This window comes from Pan troglodytes, chromosome 16, assembly GCF_028858775.2.
Source record: "Pan troglodytes isolate AG18354 chromosome 16, NHGRI_mPanTro3-v2.0_pri, whole genome shotgun sequence".
Lineage (NCBI taxonomy): Eukaryota > Metazoa > Chordata > Mammalia > Primates > Hominidae > Pan > Pan troglodytes.
This window is the reverse complement of record NC_072414.2, coordinates 72,984,257-73,006,390: the sequence shown is the minus strand read 5'-3', so window position 1 is coordinate 73,006,390 and position 22,134 is coordinate 72,984,257. Positions and strand designations below refer to the sequence as shown.

Sequence of the window (22,134 nt, the reverse complement as noted above, 5' to 3'; positions counted from 1 at the left end):
GGCAACTTGCCTAAGGTCTGTTAGACTCTGATTCTTAAATGTGCGTATTTCATAAAGGTACTGTATGAAATGAGGATGTATGTAAAGTGTGTAGTACATAGCAAGAGCCCAATAAATAGACAGTATGTTCTATGGGCTTTTGTGAACCCCTGCCATCTAGAGTTTATTAACCCTCCATGCGTAAAAACTCCCTCACATTTTTTGCTTCCTTATGTTCTTTTTTTTTTTTTTTTTTTTTTGAGATGGAGTTTTGCTCTTGTTGCCCAGGCTGGAGTGTAATGGCGCAATCTTGGCTCACTGCAACCTCCGCCTCCGGGGTTCAGGCGATTCTCCTGCCTCAGCCTCCCAAGTACCTTAGATTACAGGTGCCTGCCACCATACCCGGCTAATTTTTTGTATTTTTTAGTAGAGATGGGGTTTCACCATGTTGGCCAGGCTGGTCTCAAACTCCTGACCTCAGGTAATCCACCTGCCTTGGCCTCCCAGAGTGCTGGGATTACAGGTGTGAGCCAACGCGCCTAGGGTTATCATGAGGATTAAATGAGTTAATGTATACAGTCAGCCCTCTGTATCTGTGGGCTCCATATCTGTGGGTTCAACGAACTGCAGACAGAAAATATTTGAAAGAAAAAATGATGTCTGGGCTGGGTGTGGTGGCTCATACCTGTAATCCCAGCACTATTGGAGGCCAAGGCAGGTGGATTGCTTGAGGTCAGGAGTTCAAGACCAGCCTGGGCAACATGGTGAAACCCCGTCTCCATTAAAAATACAAAAATTAGCTGGGCATGATGGCGCATGCCTGTAGTCCTAGCTACTCAGGAGGCTGAAGCAGGAGAATCCCTTGAACCCAGGAGGTAGAGGTTGCAGTGAGCCAAGATCCACCACTGCACTCCAGCCTGGGCAACAGAGTGAGACTCTTTAAAAAAAAAAAAAAAAGAAAGAAAGAAAGAAAAGAAAAGAAAAGAAAAGAAAAGAAAAAATGATGTCTGATGTCTGAACTGAACAAGTAGAGACTTTTTTATATTGTCATTATTCCCTAAACAACACGGTATAACAATTATTTACATAACATCTACATTGTAGTAGGTATTATAAGTAATCTAGATATGATTTAAAGTATACAGGGCTGGGTGCAGTGGCTCACGCCTATAATCCCAGCACTTCTGTAGTCCAAGGCAGGCAGAAGGCTTGAGCCCACAAGTTCAAGACCAGCCTGGGCAACATGGTGAAACCCATCTCTACAAAAAAAATAGAAGCTAATCTGTGAAGATGAAGACTATATGTATGAGTCATTCACATGCTGGTGGTAAATTATCAATCTGCAAAATTAATCTGCAATATATAAAAATTAGCCCCATGTGGTAGCCTGCACCTGTAGTCCCAGCTACTCAGGAGGATGAAGTGGGAGGATCACCTGAGTCCCTAGAGGTCGAGACTACAGTGAGCCATGATCGTGCCACTACACTCCAGCTTGGGTGATGGAATAAGACTCCATCTCAAAATGATAATAATAAAGTATACAGGAGGATGTGCACAGATTATATGCAAATACAACACCATTTTACATCAGGGAGTTGAGCATCCAGGGATGTTAGTATCCAAGGGGGTCCTGGAATCAATCCCCCACAGATACAAAGGAACAATTCTAAGTGCTTGGAAATGCACCTAGAACATAGAAAGTATCATGTAGGTGTCAGTTATTATTAGGAAAGCCTGGGGCAAAGGATACGAAATTACAAGGAAGACGATGCTGAAGACAAATTCTCCCATTTCCCAACTCAGGGGCCTGGCTAGAGTCACTGTTTCTCTCTGCAAACTGGCCATTTCCATTTCCACTGTCTTTTGCTGCCAACACGGAGAAGAGCTTCTGTGCTACAGCCGAGCCACATTTTGGCGCACGAAGATGTGCGGGTTGCCTGAGGATTCTAAGCAGCAGTTCTAGTACGTTTTCCACAGGCAAAATGCACTTGAGGCTCCAAACTACCAGCTTTGATCAACTGTTATGTGAGGTAAGGCCTTATCTGGTTCATCCTAAAGCATCCTAATGAAAACAGAAAACTGTAAGGGGAAACAGATGCAAGTTTGTGGCAGAGGGAAAAATGCACTGGAGTCTTGGGAAAGATGGGGAGGGAGGGCTATTCCTTTTTAAACACAGCATCTAAGATTAAAGTGCTTGTTATTACAATTATCCTCCAAAGAAATCCCATAAAATCCCCTCATTAGACTTTGACCCCAGCCTTTAGACTCAAAAAATGAGAATTTGCTTTTTTTTTTCAGTAGGGATCGTACCAGGTAAAATATAGTATAAAAATAAAATAATAAAAAAGTCAAAAAATAAAAATAAAGGGAAAAATTTTAAATAAATTTAAAAAGGAAAAAAGAGAAAGAAAGTAACTAAATTTTTTAAAAAAAGAATTCACTTTTTTTGCTTTTCTTTGCAATTCTGGCAATGAGCTGACTTTCCCTGCGGCAACACCCACAAAGCAGTTCATGTCTCCTCTTTGAGCTTCAAGGTCACCATTTTTAAAATGGGGTTAAAAACACTTACCAAATGAAATAATGTATGGAATGGGTTTGGAGGTACCTCAAGCATAGCTGGTGATTATTGTTAGCATTAATATTTACTTCCAATGCCAAAAAACTGCCCCTCATTTTAAACTCCTTCTCTTAAGAGCTTTTTCTCAGCTCCTCCTTGCCTATAAGCCCAGACCCTGCTCTTTCATTACTAATTTGGTTTGCACAAAGATGTCATCCTAGAGTCCCATGGCAGAAATGGACCCTGGGCCACCCCACTGCCTTCCAACAAGTCCCTAAAGAGCCTGTCCCAGATTGCTAGAAATAATTAGACACCTAAAAAAGGAAAGTACACAGTCATGCTGATTCATACCCTTCAACTATTTAGGGGGCACAGAATGGCCCCACTACAAATGACCTAGTCTAATGCCCTCATTTAAAGATAAGGAAACTGAGGCCTAGAGAGGGAAGCTTGTTCAAGGTCATGCAGGGAGGTAGAGTTGAGCCCCAACTAGAGCTCTTAGCCATTGACTGCCAGAGAGCACTGACTCATTGTTCCAGGAGTTTGTGTACCATAGACAGGATGGTTTTGGGAAAATCACTTGAAGAAACATTAGGTCTCTTTCTCCTTGGGATTAGGGCTATTTGTGTTTCTATCTTATTCCCCAGCTAGACTCTGAGCTACTAGAGAAGGCAAGGATCAAGCTCAATCATTTCTCCATCAATGCCTTGCACAGTATTAATACTTATTAAATATGCATTACTAAGTACAGAAACAGTTGCTGTACAATAATAGATAACTTAAAATAAGCCTATTCATGTATCCAAGTAAATGATCAGAAATATGGGGGGAATTTGTTCATAAACATGTTCATGCAAATACTACTTACAATAGTAAGCTATTGACAAAACAACCACCAAAATTTCTAACGAGGAAGAAATGACCAATTATATTGTAGTATACCCATGCAATAGAATTAAAATAGTATTTTAATAACACTTAAATTCAATTAATTTTAACAAAATGGTAAAATGCTACGCAAAAAAAAAAAGCAGGTTACAGTCGGGCGTGGTGACTCATACCTGTAATCCCAGCACTTTGGGAGGCCGAGGCGGGCAGATCACTTGAGGTCAGGAGTTCGAGACCAGCCTGCCCAACATGGCGAAACCCTGTCTCTATTAAAAATACAAAAATTAACTGGGCATGGTGGCGGGTGCCTGTAATTCCAGCTACTTGGGAGGCTGAGGCAGGAGAATCACTTGAACTCGGGAGGTGGAGGTTGCAGTGAGCTGAGATCATGCCACTGTACTCCAGCCTGGGTGACAAGAGTGAAACTCCATCTCAAAAAAAAAAAAAAAAAAAAAAAAAAAAGGAGGTTACAAAAAAAAATTCTAAGCAATTAACCATGTTAAAGAATATGTATAGAGGGCTGGGCATGGTGGCTCACGCCTGTAATCCCAGCACTTTGGGAGATCAAGGCAGGCGGATCACGAGGTCAGGAGATTGAGACCATCCTGGCTAACGTGATAAAACCCTGTCTCTACTAAAAATACAAAAATTATCCAGGAGTAGTGGCGGGCGCCTGTAGTCCCAGCTACTCAGGAGGCTGAGGCAGGAGAATGGCGTGAACCCAGGAGGCAGAACTTGTAGTGAGCCAAGATTGTGCCACTGCACTCCAGCCTGGGTGACAGAGCGAGACTCTGTCTAAAAAAAAAAAAAAAAAAAAAAGAATATGTATAGAAAGAAATTATTGGAAGGACATATGCCTGAAATTTAGAGTGGTAATCTCCCAGTAGTAGCATGTTACAGAGATTTCTTTTTTTTTAGTTTTTAAAAAAATTTTTAAAAGTTGTCTACAGTGGGTAGGCATTCTTATGACAGAAAAAGGTCACTGTAAAAGCATCAGTTGAGAAGCTATCTTTTAGGAGGGCATCTGATCAGGCCTGCTATAGTTTGGATGTCTATCCCTCCAAATCTTATGTTCACTTTTGATTCCCAATGTTGAAGGTGGCGCCTAATGGGAGATGTTTGGGTCGGGGGGTGAATTCCCCCATGAACAGATTAATGCCCTCCCTGGAAGAGGGGAACGAGTGAGTTCTCACTCCATTAGTTCCCTCAAGAGCTGGTTGTTAAAAAGAACCTGGCATCTTCCCCCGTTCTCTTATTCCCCCTCTCGTCATGTGATCTCTGCACATACTGGCTCTCCTGCATCTTCTTCCATGAGTAGAAGCAGCCTGAGGCCCTCACCAGAAGCAGATGCTGGTGCCAGGCTTCTTGTACATCCTGCAGAGCCGTAAGCCAAATAAACCCCTTTTCTTTATAAATTACCCAGCCTTAGGTATTCCTTTATAGCAACATAAAGTAGTCTAAGACAAGGCCCATAGAAGATTACACTGTATCAGGGAAGTGTCACTGAGGCAGAGAAATTTACTGATCCCAAATGCCATGTGCTTCTTTAAATTTCCAGTTACCTTGCAGCTAGGGCACATGACTGTTTCTGACCAATTAGCTGTGACGTAGAACACTTCCAAGTCACTTTTGGGTGGAATCATTGAAGAACCAGCAGGCTATCTTTTTCCTTGCTGCAGGCACAAAGATGAATTCCAGATGGCATCAACTCCATCAGCCTGGGTACTTGGGTGATTGTGTGGACCAAGTCTCTCTCCCTTCTCTCCCCCATACTACACTGGCATGAGAAATAAACTTTTGTGCTGAAGTCACTAAGGTCCAGTGGTTCTCAAACTTTGCTACTTACTATAACCACTTGGGGCCCTTTTAAGAATCCTGGTGTTCAAATATCTGGGGATAGGATCCAGGCATCAGTATTTTTTTTACCTCCTCAAGTGAATCCACTGTGCAGCCAAGGCTGATAATCAGTGACCTACTCCATTAGTTCTTAAAGTGTGGTCCCATCCAGCAGCCTCAGCATCACTTGGAACTTGTCTGAAGTGCAAATTTTCAGGCCCTGTCCCATCCCAGACCTACAGATTCAGAAACTGGGGGTGGGGCCCCACAGCTTGTGTTTAATAAGCTCTCCAGGCAATTCTGATGGACAGTCAAGTTTGAGAACCAGTGGCCTGGACTATCTAGAGTATACAGGCATATTTCCTCAAGCTGGTTAAATTGAAGATGAATTTACTAACAAAATTAAGTAGTGGTTTTGTTGTAACAAGGGATGTCCCCACTCTTAAGAAACGCTTCTTTACTTGGATTCACCTTTGGAAATATTTTCACATATGCTTTTTAAAAAATGATTGTACTAACTCAAATGAATATTGGGGGGAAAATACCCTAGGACTCAAAATATTTCATGGGGCCAGGCACAGTGGCTCACATCTGTAATCCCAGCACTTTGGGAGGTGGAGGAAGGAAGATAGCTTGAAGCCAGGAGTTTAAGACTAGCCTGATTCTGGGCAACAAAGCAAGACCCTGTCTCTGCAAAAATAAAATAAAATAAAAATTGGTCAGGCATGGTGGTACATGCCTGTAGTCCCAGCTACTTGGGAGACTGAGGTGGGAGGATTACTTAAGCCCAGGAGTTTGAGGTTACTGTGAGCTGTCATTATACCACTGCATTCAGCCTGGGGGATAGAACAAAATCATGTCTCTTAAAAACAAACACAAAAAATTCATTCATAGGTAGTCACAGTCAGTAGTTCTCAGACTTTAAGATTTCTGAACACAGTGATTTTTTTTAAATGTTGGAAGCACCAAAATAAGGTTGATAATTAATTTTGCAATGCAAGAATAGTTTTTAAAATTAAAACTAACACCATTACATTCATGAAATGAGCTTTTAACAACAAAGACTAAGAAATGATATAATCTCCAAATAAAGAAAAGTCCATGATAGTACTATTAGTAACTTGACATTTCACAGTCCTCTGTTTTCCATTTTGCTCAGATTGATGAAATCTTTGACACACATAGGTTCTGGTCCTCAGCCAGTATCTTGGAACCACTGAACTAGGTGACAATTAAGGCCAACTCCCTATTCCCCAGGACATTATGTAATACCCAAAGGCTTCCAAATTGTACCAGAAGTGGCAACCTCTAAGCACTAAGCACTGCTATAACTTTCAGCATCAAATTGTTGCAACTCACAAATTCTACTTCTCCCCACATCTCAGTTCCATACAGGCCTCAAGGCTTAATGTCTACAAAAGAATTCACACACTTCCCCAATCTTTAGTACCAAAAATAATAACTAAGCCAGAGTATGCTGTTACCAACGTTCAAAAGTAAGGCCCATTTATACAGACAGAAGTCACACCCTGTGTAAACCACCACCCTCTTCCCAGGATGACCCCATCACAATGCTAAAGGGACAGAGAACTTCCCTCCCAGGGAACAAGTTACCAAGTACAATCTCAATAATTTTTTTGTCAGTTTCAGTTATGAGTTGGATGGATTGTCTGGGAGCCAAGTATGACATCTTCCCTCTTGGGCAAGGCTTGAAATTGGTGCTCACAGACGGGATCATGAGAATAAAGGGCATAGAGAGGCCAGTTGAGTGATTCAAAGGGTGCCGAGTCCAGATTTCTGTCCCAGTATGTTTTGCCCCAATAAGCACTACCTCAGATTTATTCCTCTGAGCCTTGCAGGATTTGAAGGTTTCAGTGATTGCTACTGAAGAACAAGTTATGTTCTATGAGCAGTAATTCCATTAATTCCTCTTTGAGCATGCAGATTAGGTCTTACGTTTATATCACTGATGCCTGCCCCAGAGCAGGTTGCCAGGAACTGCAAGCTGAATGGCTCAAGTATACCCAGGCTGGCAGTGGACCAGCATGATGGGAAGCAACGCATTGAGCTGAGAATGGGCTTCTCTTGGGGAAATTAAAGGCAGGACTATTCTGAGAAGGTTGGTGAGCCTGTCTTCAGCTGCTAAGAGCTAATCTCAGGGATTAGGATGCAGGCACCCCAGGATAAGAAATATTTGAGGATTATCTGGGGAGAGGGCAGAGAGGTCCAAAGACAGAAAGCACAGATTATTCACCTCTCACAATCACCCTTTCATACTGAGCTGTGATTCCTCCTTGTGCTGGGAGAACAGGAGCCTAGATTGTATCTCCCAGCCCCATGGCAAGCTTTTGCATGTGCTTGAAGCTGGATCGCTAAAGTCATTATTCCTTTCACTGAGTCCTCACAGAATTCCTTTCAAAGCTGGAAATCGCAGTCTGAGAGAGGCTGGGTCATTTGGTGACCATCACACCAGGACCCCATACCACAGCCACTCAGCTTGTGGCAAGTGCAAGCCTTCCAGCTGTGCCCCAGTGACCCCACCCCCATCCAAGGTGATTATGATCCACATCACAATCCGCACCACCAGAAAGGGGACAAGAGCAACGCATTTCACTTTTTATGGAAATCATCAGTGGCCATTGACCATGGTAACTCTATCTGCTTATTACTTCACTGAAACCAGAATTTCAGTGCTAGTGGTTAGAAATGCTGGGCTGGGAGCAGGTAGGATGTGGAAGGAAGAAGTTAAATAATTAAATAGATATAATACCTTTGTTTTAAACAATCCCTTTAATTTAGATAAGATAACCATAATCTTTTATTTCCAGATAGTCTTGATGATAAAATGCAAAAAAAAAAAAAAAAAAAAAAATTAAGGAAATGATTCAAATGGGTAGTTGCACATTGGAAATTTTAATTTGCCCAAATGCCCAAATGCCAGTTTGCTGCTCACCTGAGGGTCCCCTACATTCCCTGGTGGTTTTGGCATAGGATCTCTTTTTCTTCCCTAAGGCTTTAGCTTCTTTCCTCCATTCACAGGAGCCTGATCCTGGAAAGCAAAGAAGTAGGCAGAGATTGCTAGTGGGCACTGCTCACCCCAGAGCCCAGCTTAAGTACGCTGTTATAACTAAAACTTGATCATGGAAAGTCATGAGTAATTTCTGTATTATAACAATTATGGGACTCAAAGCCAGGACTCACTCCCTCAGTCAGTTCTCACGCTGATTTCAAGGGCTCCCCAGGGAATATGGTTCTAAGTTCATTTGTGGGAAAAGACTCCCTTCTTGAGGTGGCATTTTGTTTCCTGACCCCTGCTGGACCTAATACCGCCCTGAGGAGAGAGGCAAGAATCATCACCAGGTTGGCATCCAGTCCTCCAGCTCAGAGCTCAAACTTAGGCGAGGCCCTGGGGTACGTAGACCAGTTAAGGGAAGAGAATTTGGGCCATCCAGGGCCTTGGAAGCCACCCAGATCCCTAGGAAGTCCACAAAAGACCAGACATGCCAAGGCCGCCCTGTTCTGCAGCACAGATGGAGAGTCCTAGTCTTTGGAGTCATCTAGGCTCAAAGGGTTACCACGTGTTCAGAAGGACGGGAAAGATATTTCACATAAAGAGACCAACAAAAGCAAAAGCAGATATAGGAATAAGAACAGCACGGGAAAAGGCCTGAGTTCTGCCCATCATGCTGGAACAGAGGCTTGGGCTGGGGGTGGTGGGAGATGAGTGCCATGGCCTGATAAGGGCCTCGTCCTATTCCCTGTGGGACCAGTCCAGTGGCATGCTGTCGGTACTCAATAAGTAGACTATGTGAAGTTGCAGTTTAGGGCCTAGATTTACTACACAAAAGACATGGCTGATGGGAGGAGGTGATGAAAGCATGCCTAATTTGGGCAGGTAATCCAGACTGCAGCTAGGGACTCATTAAGCAGCATTGTTCAGGTGAGGGTCAACAAGGGGCCTAGGCTAGGATGCTGGCTGTGCAGCTGGGGAGAAGAAACAGATGTCAAGGGTATGAGAAAGGAGAATTTGAAAGAATTTGGTAACTGACTGAAGGGAATCTAGCCAAAAGAAAAGGTTAATGAACTATTTTACTCTTGGGGCCTTTCATCTCTAAAAGCTTGATATGACTTATAAACACTACATTTGTTCAGCAGAGATGTTTATTGAGAGCCTCATATGTGTTAGGTAACTGCGTTAATCACTGGAGATAAAAAGATGATGCCACCACCTGGTGATGATCCATACTAGGAACATGCATAGGTAAACAGAGAATTACAGTAACTTGATAAATACTAACATAGGGAAAGTGCAGGGTACTACAGGGACCTGCAGGAGAGGGTGCCACCCAAGCTGAGGACTGCGGAAGCGGGTTAAGGAGAAGCAGGATGTGGGATGAGTGTTCCAAGGGACAGCTTGTGCAACAGCTTGGAGGCAAGAAGACAGCATGACACTGGAAGGACCTCTAAAAAGTATAATTATGGGTAGACTGTGAGAGACCAGACCTGCTAGAAATGCCTCAGTGAGGAGTTTGCCTTTTATCCTAAAGTCCACGGGAGAACCATGGAAGTGTTCCAAGTAGGTGAAGAGCAAAGGCAGCTGCAATTTAGAAATCCAAGTGGAAGTTACTTGACAAACCAGAGGTTTATCTTCTTCAAGCATCCCTTAGGATACCAGGATCATGAAGCAGGTGGAAAGCCATCTGTCCATGGAATCAACTCTGCCCGAGTCTTTACAAGGGGCCTGTGGGCATCCAGGGCCCTCCACAAATGGTCCAAGAGGAGCTCAGACCAAAGGCTTAAGTGAGGCTTAGGAAGAAACCCACAGGAACTGTCATTGGAAAGATTAAAAATTTAACAGAGTTGAAGAGCATTTCGCCTCAATGGGCAGAGGGACACTATCCTAAAAATCATTCATTCACTATAGCCAAGTGGCTAAGAATGCTGTCTCTGTCACAAGACCTTGATTCTTACCTTTATCCCCCTACTTACTAGTTTCTTTGACCCTAGGCAAGTGGTTTCAATTCAGCATCCTCATCTGTAAAATGAGAACGACTCTTCATACCTCAAAGGGGTTGCTTTAAGGACTGAGAAACACAATGTAAAGTTTCTAGCGTATACATCAGGAGCTCAAAAAAATGCCAGCTATTGTTTTTCTTTCATTAAACAAACAATGTAGCATCCTGGTCACCTTCTAGGGATGACAGATGAAAAAGACACAACAGATTGCCTTGAAAAACTCCCAGTCTATCAGCCAGACAGGTACACTCTCCCGGCCAGGTGCATCTTCAGGAGCCCAGTTCAGTTCTTGCTGATCCACAACAATGGCAGGCAGCCAGGCTCAGGACTCTTCTGCAAGTGAGCTGGGCCCACTGGCCCCACCCAGGGCTGCTGATCCAAGGCCAGGCTAGCCGCTTCAGTGAAGTAGGGGAAAGCTGTTCTGCTTCCTACAGTGCAGATCCCATCCAGCAATAGCCTCACACTCTGCATCTACACCACCTCAGAATTAAAGAGCAGCCAGGCGCAGTGGTTCATGCCTGAAATCCCAGCACTTTGGGAGGCCAAGGAGGGCAGATCACAAGGTCAGGAGTTTGAGACCAGCCAGTTCGAGATCAGCCTCTGGCCAACATGGTGAAACCCCACCTCTACTAAAAATACAAAAACTAGACGGGCATGGTGGCACTCCTGTAATCCCAGCTACTTGGGAAGCTGAGGCAGGAGACTTGCTTGAACCTGGGAGGTGGAGGCTGCAGTGAGTCGAGATGGCACCACTGCACTCCAGCCTGGGCGACAGCAAGACTCTGTCTTGGGAAAAAAAAAAAATCAAAGAGCAGAACAGAAAATGATCCCTGAGCCTTGGAATAAAGCCTACTTTTTAAGGCACCCTACAACTTCTAACTAAAAACTGCCCTCTGGCTGCACAGAAAATACATTCGATGGAATTCCCACCTACATTATATGCGGTTGCCTGGCACTGAGAGTAGGAAAGAGGGGTTCCGATGTCAACATCCTTCTCCCTGGTCGCCAGGATAATATATCCAGATGATCAAATCTAGGGACTATGAGGCCCCAAACAGCCAAAGATCTAGATTAGAAGATCCTTAGGAACATAAATTATGGCACTTATCCTGGTCCCTTGTAATGTGTTTTATCTTGCTATCACTTCCACTGCATTCTAAGCTCTTATCCATATTCCCAACACTTATTGTTAAGTACAGCATCCTCTCTGTACAGTCAGGCTTAAGAAAGGTCTACTGAACACCGTTGAAAAATCCATGGTGAAGATCCCAGTATCTTGATATCCCCAGGAGGCTCCAACTAATGTCCTATACTCTGTATGGAGTTTGTGAGTCATTCTCCTCTCAGCCACACACATACACACACAGGGCAAAACAATGCAAAAGGAACAATTTAGATTAGGCAATTAGGAAGTTCTTCCAAAAACTCTAAGTGAACTCCCAATAGATAATGCAAAATTCACTTCTTAAGCTATTTGTAAGATGGTAGAAGCATCTAGTCTCTCAGCTCTGAAATCTGACAAGAAGCCATAGAAGTTCAGACCATACAGGATTTCATGGACATGTTTAAAACGAAAAAAAAAAAATCAAATAGGCTTAGTTTTTTTTCAACATTTAAAACTTTTTCCTTGTAGCATTTAAAGTGAGTAATTCTCGTATACCCAGGAAAGAATCAACACCCATGATACAGTCAAACCTAAACCATTTATCACACCTAAAGAGAAGATGCTCTGGTGCGTCATGCCAATGCCCACATACTACTCCCCAGTCACCCGAACAATGAGTACTCAATGCTACGCTTTCCTAGGCCTCTGTCTTCTCCAGTTACATAAATGTAACACAAAAGGATGATGCACTTGGAAAATGTCTTCAGCCTGACAAACGGCATCTCAAATTGATTTTATTGGGGAAAACAAAGGACTGGGTTTCTAGGGTTGTTTCTAGTTCTAGGATTGTTTCTAACAGTAGTTGTGTGACTTTGAGTAACTCCTTAAGTAAGGTAATATTTTAATACAGAGAACATGCCTAATACTGCCCCAGACACCTAGTAAATGTTTGCTAAATCAGAAACTTTTACCATTGGCCTTGCTAAATCTGACACTATTCTAGACCCAACTAATGAATGGCATAGTAAGTGTCATTACCAGCAACTTGCCCCTATGTGACAATGGGCTAATGCATTCATTTATTATTAATGTGAATCTAGAAGGTGTTTTGTGGCTGCCCAGGATGAAGCAAAATGTCCCAGTGAAGTCAAGAATTGCCAGTGTTTCTAGAAACTTCTGTGGGCAAGAAGCTTTGCTTGCCCTCCAGAGAGGGATGAGGGGAACTGGAACACTTGAGCCACCTATAAGGATGCATCTTTAGTGGGCACTGTGGTTCATGCTTGTAATCCTAGCACTTTAGGAGGCCAAGGCGGGCGGATTACGTGAGGTCAGGAGTTCGAGACCAGCTTGCCCAACATGGTGAAACCCCATCTCTACTGAAAATACAAAAATTAGTCCCAGCTACTTGGCAGGCTGAGGCATGAGAATTGCTTGAACCCAAGAGGCGGAGGTTGCAGTGAGCCGAGATCACGCCATTGCACTGCAGCCTGGCAGCCTGGGTGACAGAGCAAGACTGTCACAAAAAAAAAAAGAAAAGAAAAGAAAAGAAAGGAAAAGAAAAGAAAAAGGATGTGATTTCATATCTATTCAGTTGAGCTTACCTATCCGCTTTAGTTATGTGTATAATCCAGGTAGAAAAACTCCCATTTCAATCTGGTTTATTAGAGTCATTGTTGCTGAGCCAAACGGAATATAAAGCCATCTTCATGGGGCTCTCCTTCGTCACAGCCACACTTACATAATAATCACAGCAGAACCAGTTTAAAGAAACAGTATAATAAAAATTGCTCCAGCGTAGTATGATTCCATCATGAAGACAGCTAAAATATCAGATGATCTATTTGTGTCAGTTTTACAGACAGCTTTGCATTGCATTTCAAACACAAAATGCCCACATACCTTAAAAATCAAATTCGAAGTGATAACTAAAGTAGAAGCTTGCTTATGTTTTTAGAAATATCTTTATCATGGAACCTGCATGAGAAGGAATGTTTAAGTAAAACCAAGCTGCCAAGTAAACATTTAGAAAAATCATTAACACAAAATTCTATCTGAAGGGAGATGCCAGAATGACTTGCCAGTTAATTTTAGAACAGGAAGCTGATGATCATCAAAATGAGAAAAGTTAAACTGAAAGGGCATCAGTGAACACTAAATGGACCTGTGTTTCCTACAATAATCTCCAATTTCTGGAGGTTTATCATCAATGTAGGTCTCTTAAAAAGTTGGTAAGATAGCCAAGTTAACCAAATGATTTTTCACTTAAACAGTATCTGGAGTACCACCTAATATTTCGGAAAATTAGAACAAAATCAGAAGCTATTAAAGCTTAGGCGATGCACTATAATTTCAGCAGTTTTTCAGGTCAGTATGTTCATTAAACTTGAATGCACAGCATATTTATTTCCCTTCCTGAAACATTGGATTTAAAAAATTTCCTCTCTATGTCTACTTCAGCAAAATCTGGATACATGTTATCTTCAACATTTAAACAGACTTGCCAATCAAACTATGAATTACAAAGTTTAAAATCAGTAAATGGATTCACTTTTAAATTATGCTAACAAATCTTAATTAGCATTCAAATCTTACCTGAAGTCTAAAATGTTTGACTGACATGGTTTTAAAATTATAAGACACCCAATGTTTTAGAGAATCTGGATAGGAGGTTTGAAACCACACAGAATCCTTCCCAGAGGGAGACTGAGAAAACAGAGCTATGCTCATCATCTGGGCCGTCCTTGAGGATGTTATAGTATACTTGCTGTGTCAAATTACTGGAAGGGTAAAGGCAAGGTTATTAAGGGAAACTGACTTTAACATAGTTTTTTTAGATCATACTTTTGTTTATGAAGAAGACAGAACTAGTCTTTTTTTAAATTTTATGGGGGGACAGGGTCTTGCTCTATCCTCTAGGCTAGGGTGTTGTGCTGAGATGATGGCTCACTGCAGCCTCGACTTCCCAGGCTCAAGTGATCCTCCCACCTCGGCCTCCCAAGTAGCTGGGACTACAGGCACATGCCATCATGCCTGGCTAACATTTTGTTTTTTTTTTTTTTGAAAGACAGAGTCTTGCCATGTTGCCCAGGTGGGTCTCGATCTCCTGGGCTTAAGCAATCCACCCATCTCAGCTTCCCAAAGTGCTGGGATTACAGGCCTAAGCAACCATGCCTGGCAGTTACTTGTCTTACAAAGCTCATCACAAGATCTTAAAGCTCATCACAAGGGCTTACATTTCATGTGAATTCATTTAATTTTTATAATGGGAAAGGCAAGGCACAAATGTTTAGATGACATCCACGGTAATACCTGCCCACCTCACAAGATTGCACTAAGGACCCAATTACATAATAAACATGAAAGCACTTTATAAACCAAAAAGATCTAAGTAAACATAATAAATGCCTAGGTTCCTACAGTAAAGAATGAAACTATGATTCAGTCATGGTCACTGCTTTTATCTGCTTCTCAAATATTTATGGGACAGAAATCACCTGGAGGACCTGTCAAAAAGAGGGCTCTAAAATTGGGGAGATCTGGGCCAGGGCGGGCCAATAGTCTGTGTATCTACCAAGTTCCTGGGTGATGCCAATGCCAGCTTCTGGGGCCACCCTTTTGAGGAATGAGACTCTAAAAGATCATCCTAATTCCTGGTGCATGGTTAGCCTTAGAGAGTATATTTCCTGAGTATATTGCAGACTTTGGTTATCCTTAAAGTGAGCTTTGGGATAAGTCTGTATACTACATCTCATTCTGAATATAGTACTTTACAAACTCAGTATCAAAGTGTTCTTTCTTGGGCAACCAAAGAGCTAAAGGGTTGAATTTTAATTAGCTTGTCTGCTATTCCGTTTTCCAGGACAAGCGTCAACAACATGTAAAAGCATAGAAAGCTGTTTTGCCAGTTCACTATTAAATGATTTCAGTTCATCTCAAAAGGGTGGTGGGAGGTAGGGAAGGACCCTGAACTTGTAATCACATCCCCCTCTCCAAAAGAAAAACCTGGATTCTCAAAGATTTCAAATTAACAAGAGACCAACTTGTCTTCTCTATCTGGAGAAATGGTCTCAAAATATCCAGGAGAACAAAACCACCTGAGCAAACATGTAATTTGCAGAAACGCTGATGCCTCCTGATAGAGAAGTACTCTAGACTCAGACCTGACAGAGAATAAAAAAGAAACCCACAGCCCCTGTAGGGCAGTGGTTCTCCAACGTGGGCATGCATCTGAATCAACTGGGAGGGCTTGATAAAACACAAATTGCCACACCTCAAGAGTTTCTGATGGAATATGTTAAAGGTAGGGCCCAGGATGAGACTGAGGGTCCCACAGACCAAGCTGAGGTTGGTCTGAGTCTAGCACTGAGTCTAGACAGCAGCCTTCCCAAGAGGAACCACGTCTCACTCACAGCTGCACACCAGCACCAGCAGTGTCTAGTAGCACACACAGTTGGTCCCCAGTAAATATTTGCCGAATTAATGACCATTATAACTTTCATTTCCAGGAACAATTTTACTACTTGCTTATGTGTACTTGCTGCCAAGTATCTTATACACAGATTCATTAAAAAAAAAATTACACATATGTTGGGCACTATAGCCCTTAACCTTAAGGGGTCCACACTTAAATTAAATTGACCCCAATCATAGACACTAGTATCACACTTTTTCCTTATAATACCCGGACAGTTAAATCTTAAAGCCTTCTGCCACTTAAGTCGAAGCAGACAACTCACCTATCTAAAGAACCCTAAAGTAAAACCCTGCTTAGTCAAAATGGAGCAATTAATTGCATACATACTCCTACCAAAAAAAAAAAAAATTAAGTAAAGACAAGAATTTGCCAGGGAGGAACACAAATACCTGTGCCCACACTGGAAACTCAGAGATGGTCTCCTTAAAGCCTCTTCCAGTTGCTGCAAACCACAAGGCAGCCCAGGGAACAGTCCCAGGTGAAAATGCTACTAAATCTTTAAGGATTTCTTCTCTAAATCCTTCCACGTTCACTCAGCAAAGCTCAGAAAGAATTTTGGCAGTCATTTTTCAAATCCTCTGCCTGATCTGCATGTTACCATAGTCACATTCATTCGGAAAAACAGGTGTTTCTGTTAAAATTAGCTGTTCCAAACTGCCAAATATTTTAAATCCCCATGCCAGCTTTAAAAAAAAAAAAAAAAAAAAAGGTAGGGCGCGGTGGCTCACGCCTGTAACCCCAGCACTTGGGAGGCCGAGGCGGGTGGATCACGAGGTCAGGAGATCAAGACCATCCTGGCTAACACGGTGAAACCCCGTCTCTACTAAAAATACACACACACACACAAAAATTAGCCAGGCGTGGTGGCGGGCACCTGCAGTCCCAGCTACTAGGGAGGCTGAGGCAGGAGAATGGCATGAACCCGGGAGGTGGAGCTTGCAGTGAGCCGAGATCCCGCCCTGGGCGACAGAGTGAGACTCCATCTCAAAAAAAAAAAAAAAGTGTGTAAAATAACCAATCAGATGAGGATGGTGGGGGTGCGGAAGAAAGCAAATACACACACATAATTTTTGTGTTTCCTAACATCACCCATAAATGCTATGCTTAAAACAGGCAAAGAAAGATGGAGTTGTGCTTTTTTCCGGTTAAGTCTTATGTTTGAAAGACTGTTTTTGTTCCATTTACTGAGTTGACTATCATAAATAATGTCTTTTGTTCAAAGAACTTAGCAATCATGATTTCCTTTTCTCATGACCATTCAAAGGAAGAAGGTTCTCAACATTCCCTGGTCAAGATGATGCGCATTAAGCCTGTGTAAGAAAACTTGCCCTCAGGAGTCAGAAGAACCCAAGGATTAATGTCTTAAATTAACCCTAGTTTAAAAATTAAAAAGCAAACAAAAAAAACAGGCCACTCTGATTTTATTCCTGGAACCAGTATCTCTGCTGACCTTATTAAACCCTATTATGAAATAGGTCTGAGACGCTGCTTTTTTTAAACATCAGGGGCTATTTAAAAAACAAGTTTAGCAACCTGGGACATTAGAGAAAAGTTAAAATGTCAAAGACCTGTGCCCAATCCCCTTGCCTAGCATTCCTCACTCCGGCTTCTTGAAATCTGCTAGAAAAAAAGTACAAGCAGAATTCACTTCAAGACACCTGCTGGAAGAAAAGCCCTGAACTTTATGTTATAAATGGGAGGTGGGGGGTGCAGGAGCACTGAAAACGCTTAAGTTTAGAACTTTAATCAACTTCAGAGAACAGAGATTATGCATGTTACATGACCAAACGTAGAGCATAAAGAAACACCAAGAGCAGCTATCATTTAGGTAAGAGGTTTCAAAATTCACTTAGTGACTAGCTAGTTAACTTCATCCAAACAGACAGGGAAAGTGATTTTCTTTTTTTTAATTGGCTTGAGTTGTCCTGAAAATCGCTTCTGCAAGGAAAGAGTCCAGGAAAAAACTGGCAATTCTTTTTTTCTTAATCTAATACCAAATTTACAGATTTCTGGCCCTTATTTTACTTAGTGTTTGTTCCTTTCAGTTTACTCTTTGTGATCTGCATAGGATAAATGAAAATGAACCATATAATCAAACTCCATCATTACTTGTGTACATTCAATAAATAAAAATTTCTATATGCATGCAGGATTGTCGCTGGCACATGAATTAGAATCCCACCTCCCTTTCATCCTGAACCCCATCCCAACATTAAAGGGCAGAGGAAAGGAATAAAGATGCTCAAGGTCATTTTCATCTTTTAAAGTCTTCAAAAACCCGAAATTTACCAGGATTTAAGAGAGAAAAACTGCTCCCATGGTCATTTTTTAAAAAATTTAAGTACCCTACCACTTTAAGACTTTTTCAAATTTCAAATTCAGGGTGGTGCAACAGTCCTACCCTTACCCAACACAGGTTAAAGACTTTTACACGTTGCATTTCATGTCATTGTAATAAAAACAGCGATTCAAACAAGTAAAATAGTCAATATGACTTTTTTCTCTCTCTCTTAATGTATTACAGTGAAAAATGCTTTCTTTTCAGATCTGTGGGAACTGCAAAGGTTTAAGCACAACAAATCCAAGAAAAATGTAAATGGAACAAATCTAAACCACGTACGAGTTTTTACTCATGTGGCCCTCCCAGGCTTCAGGCACTGTAAATAGATTTGTTGTGCTTTTAGTGGGAAGATATTCAGAATTTAACTAGGTTCAACAAAACTATACACTCCACCACCACTCACACAAAAAGACTCCTAAAAATGTCTGCAGAAAAGACAAACTACCTTAATATTACTCCAAATTTCAATCAAAGATTCTTCCAACATACAATCAACCATGGCATTATCTTAGATCAAGGTCACAAAAATAAGCCCTTGGCCTACAATCATGTTGTGGCTCTAGAATGTTCTTAACAAGCTTTCCAGGATACTTATTTCCTCTATTAAGCAGTCTAGGACCCTCTCTATATTTTTTCTAAAATCATGAGGATCTTGTCTGAATAGACCTGTGTACATAAAAGATGCTAACTATTCTCACTTGATGTACAGTACTTTTAGAGTTCCATCCAGAGACTCTGAGTTGGGAAGGCTGGCATACCACACAGGATTAGGATTTAATCTGAAAATGATAGGCAGAATACAAATCAGAATTCAAGCAGCCTGAGCCACTGTTCATGATGATGGAAAGGTAAGTGGAGACAAAGGGAGCTAAATCACTTTCCAGGAAAAATGAGACAAAACCATCCCAAGCACTCTACATAACCCAATCCCATTTGTGTCACCTGCCTTTTAAAATAGAACGTTACACACAGTCCTCTCTTCAGTTCCAGGCTGCTCAAGGGAGTACTTCTTGAGCAGTACTTTTTCTTGAGGAAATAGTAGAAAGGGCTGGGAATTGGGGGCCCGCCTCACTACTATTAAAATAGCCTTCCCACAGACCCTTCCCATACATGACATGCAGCATGCAAAATTACAATTATTGAAAAATCAACAATAATTGCAAAAAGCCATCTGAGAAACATAACATTTTAATAGATGAAATAAATACTCCAGTACATGCAAGGTAAAAACTTGACGTTGGGGGAAAAAAAATCACTCTATAGTGTAAATTAAAAAAACACACGCTCACAGTAGCTTCCCCCCATTTGCAAATCACATGGCAAATTCATACTCTTTCCACACCAAGTATACTCCTAATTCAACACGATTGCTGAAAAAAAAAAAGACATACAAAAAAAGGTAGCTACATCCATGTCTAAGGAGTGAAAACTGAGGTAACCTTTCTTTTAATTAAAAACACAAAAAACAAAAATGAAATGAACCCATGACCTCCTTCCTGCCCAATAATCAAATTTAGTTGAGAAATTCCGGAAGACGGGCTGGGGTAGGGGGCGGGAGTGATAACACAACCAGCAGATGACATATCTTCCAGTCCCTACTGCATGGGGGCTGGTGGACAGACACCTGGGCCCTCCAAGTGCGTGTGCAGGTTGTGTGCATGGCCCTGCCTTGTGGAAGATTCCTCTCGAGCATTTAACGTTGGGGAGGGTAGGGGGTTTCACCTATGATTTCTTTGGTATAAATGGAGAGGGGCAGAGAGTAAGTATCTTCCTTTAGTCTGGGGGTGGAAGAAGGGGTATGGGGGTGGGGTGCTAATTCACAGAATTGGAATTCACTGGCGGTAAAGTCCTGGGCGAAGACCTCTCCCTTAAAGCCTGAGATAGCAGGGTGCAGCCTTCAGACACGGCGCAGGCCGAGTTCCTCAGCCTCTCCCTGTGGTCCGACATCTTGGCGCCCCCGTCGGGGTGCTGCGCCAGATCCCTGAGGCACTGGGTCAGGAGCACGCAGGCCGACACCACGCTCATGGCGCCGCCCAGGATGGCGGTCTGCACCGCCTTGCCCTCGGCGCTCACAGCTGCCGCGCGACCCAGGAACTGCGGCTCGGTGGCGAAGCCTACCAGGGCGCTCACTGCCTGCACCAGGGGCCCGCTGAAGAGCGCACAGCGGCTGCGCGCCAGCTCACTGGGCGCCACCTTCACCTCGCGCACGCAGGCCAGCAGCGCCGACGCGCTGGTGCTCATGCACTTGACGCCCAGCTTGAACTGCTCCCGCGAAAAGCGGTCCCGTGACTTGTCACTGGCCAGGGCGCACGCGTCCGTCAGGAACTTGAGGTTGCGCGACAGGCCCTGCGACACCTCCAGCAGCAGCTGCGGCGTCATGTCGGCCAGCGGCGTGCCGCGCAGCACGGCGCAACCCTGCTCCACCTCGTGGCGGCATCGCGTCACGCGGTAGCGGTCCACCAGGCCCGGCTGCGCAGGCTGGGCGCCCGGCGTGGCCACAGCCGCCAGATAGGCCGCGTGGGCCGAGCACTCGGTCAGCGACACCACCAGGTCGCCCAGCTCCACCAGGCTGTCCCCCGCCTCCCCGAAGCGGCCCATGTTGAGCTGGCTCTGCACGTCGTGGGTGAGGATGGAGAGCCCCTTGGTGCGCGCGATGATGGTGTCCCGGCACTGCTCGAAGGACTCGGCGCCGGCACCAGAGGAGGCGGGGCCCTCGAAGAGCACGGGCCGCGCCTCGCTCGACAGCAGCAGCAGGTCGGCCACCAGCTGCATCTTGCCCTTGCAGTGGTCGCAGACGGATACCAGCCTCTTCCGCGGCTGCGAGCTGGCCCCGCCGATGGCGCTCGCAGGAGCCGGAGAAGCCGCCTCGCCAGTGGGCTTCCCGGCGCTGCCGCTAGCCATCGCGCCCGGGGGGCACTGGCATGCCGCTGGGGAGCCCGCTACCACTGCCGCCGCCCCGGCGGCCGTCGCGACTCAGCTGGCCAAGGCCGCGGTGCCTTCCCCGCACCATCATGCCATCCACCGCCGCGGGCAGAGGGCACTGGGCTGCGGCGGCGGGAGCCCGGGCGGCGCGGGGTGGGCCCGAGGGCGAGAGAACGCGGAAGGCTCTTCGGGGCAAGGGGAGGGGCTGCAGCTTTCCGCCTCCTAGAGGGCTTGCAGGAACCATGAACCGGGGCAGAGCAAACTCACTGTCTGCGCTCCTCGTCGCCGGGCTGCCAGGAAAGTCCCTTCTGCTGGTTCGCCGCCGCCGCCGCCTTCTTGGGCATGGCCTGGCCCGGCCCTCGGAGCGGGGAGGGCGGGACGGGGAAGCTGGGAGTTGTCCTTCCTTCCTTCCTTTCTTTGAAATCAAAATCCTTTCCTCGGGGAGGAGCGCGGGAGGCAGCTCAGGCGGGCTGTGCTGTCAGCCGCCGCGCTCGAGGCCACCTCGGGCTCGGCGGCGCACGTGGGCTTCAGGCGCCGTGACCCCACCAGGCGGCACTTCCCCGCGACGGCGGCCGGGGCTGGCTCTCTGGGACGCGCGGCCGCCCCGGGCGCATCTCCTGCCTCCCGCTCTTGGGAAGCGGCGCCGGCGGCAGCAGAGCAGAGGGTGTGGCCGGCACTGTCGCGGCCGCGCCGAGTCAGAGTCGGGCGGGAGCCTGCACTGATTGCGCACAGCGGCCGCCCGGATCGCGCTCAAGCTCTCGCCCGCCCGGGCGTGCCGAGCACCACGGCGGCCCCTTCCCGCCTCGCCGGTTCACAGAGCGCGGCCCGGCGCCGCGGCGGCACGCCCTCCCAGACCGCGCGCCCGGCGGCCCGGCGCTGTCTGTCTACGCAAGTCCATCCCTGTCGCCTCGTCTGGGGCCCCCAGCGGCTGAGCTCTCCCGAGGCCCCGGGCCCCGCGCATCGGACGCCCCTGCACGAGTCTCCCTGCCACCGGGCCAACTCAGAAGGTCCCCGCG

At 44.8% G+C, this 22,134-nt stretch overlaps 1 protein-coding gene across 1 annotated transcript; it reads right to left on the bottom strand.

Annotated features, from left to right (window-relative positions):
- Positions 1-19,366: 19,366 nt before the first annotated feature.
- On the bottom strand, positions 19,367-21,661 carry TLNRD1 (talin rod domain containing 1). The gene has a single exon (XM_003314832.7). The coding sequence runs from the start codon at positions 21,095-21,097 to the stop codon at positions 20,009-20,011; it is 1,089 nt and encodes a 362-aa protein (XP_003314880.1). The 5' UTR covers positions 21,098-21,661; the 3' UTR covers positions 19,367-20,008.
- Positions 21,662-22,134: the final 473 nt, after the last annotated feature.

What these genes read in the sequence shown, in the direction of transcription:
- TLNRD1 (XM_003314832.7), bottom strand. Translation starts at nt 21,097, where the DNA reads ATGGCTAGCGGCAGCGCCGGGAAGCCCACTGGCGAGGCGGCTTCTCCG.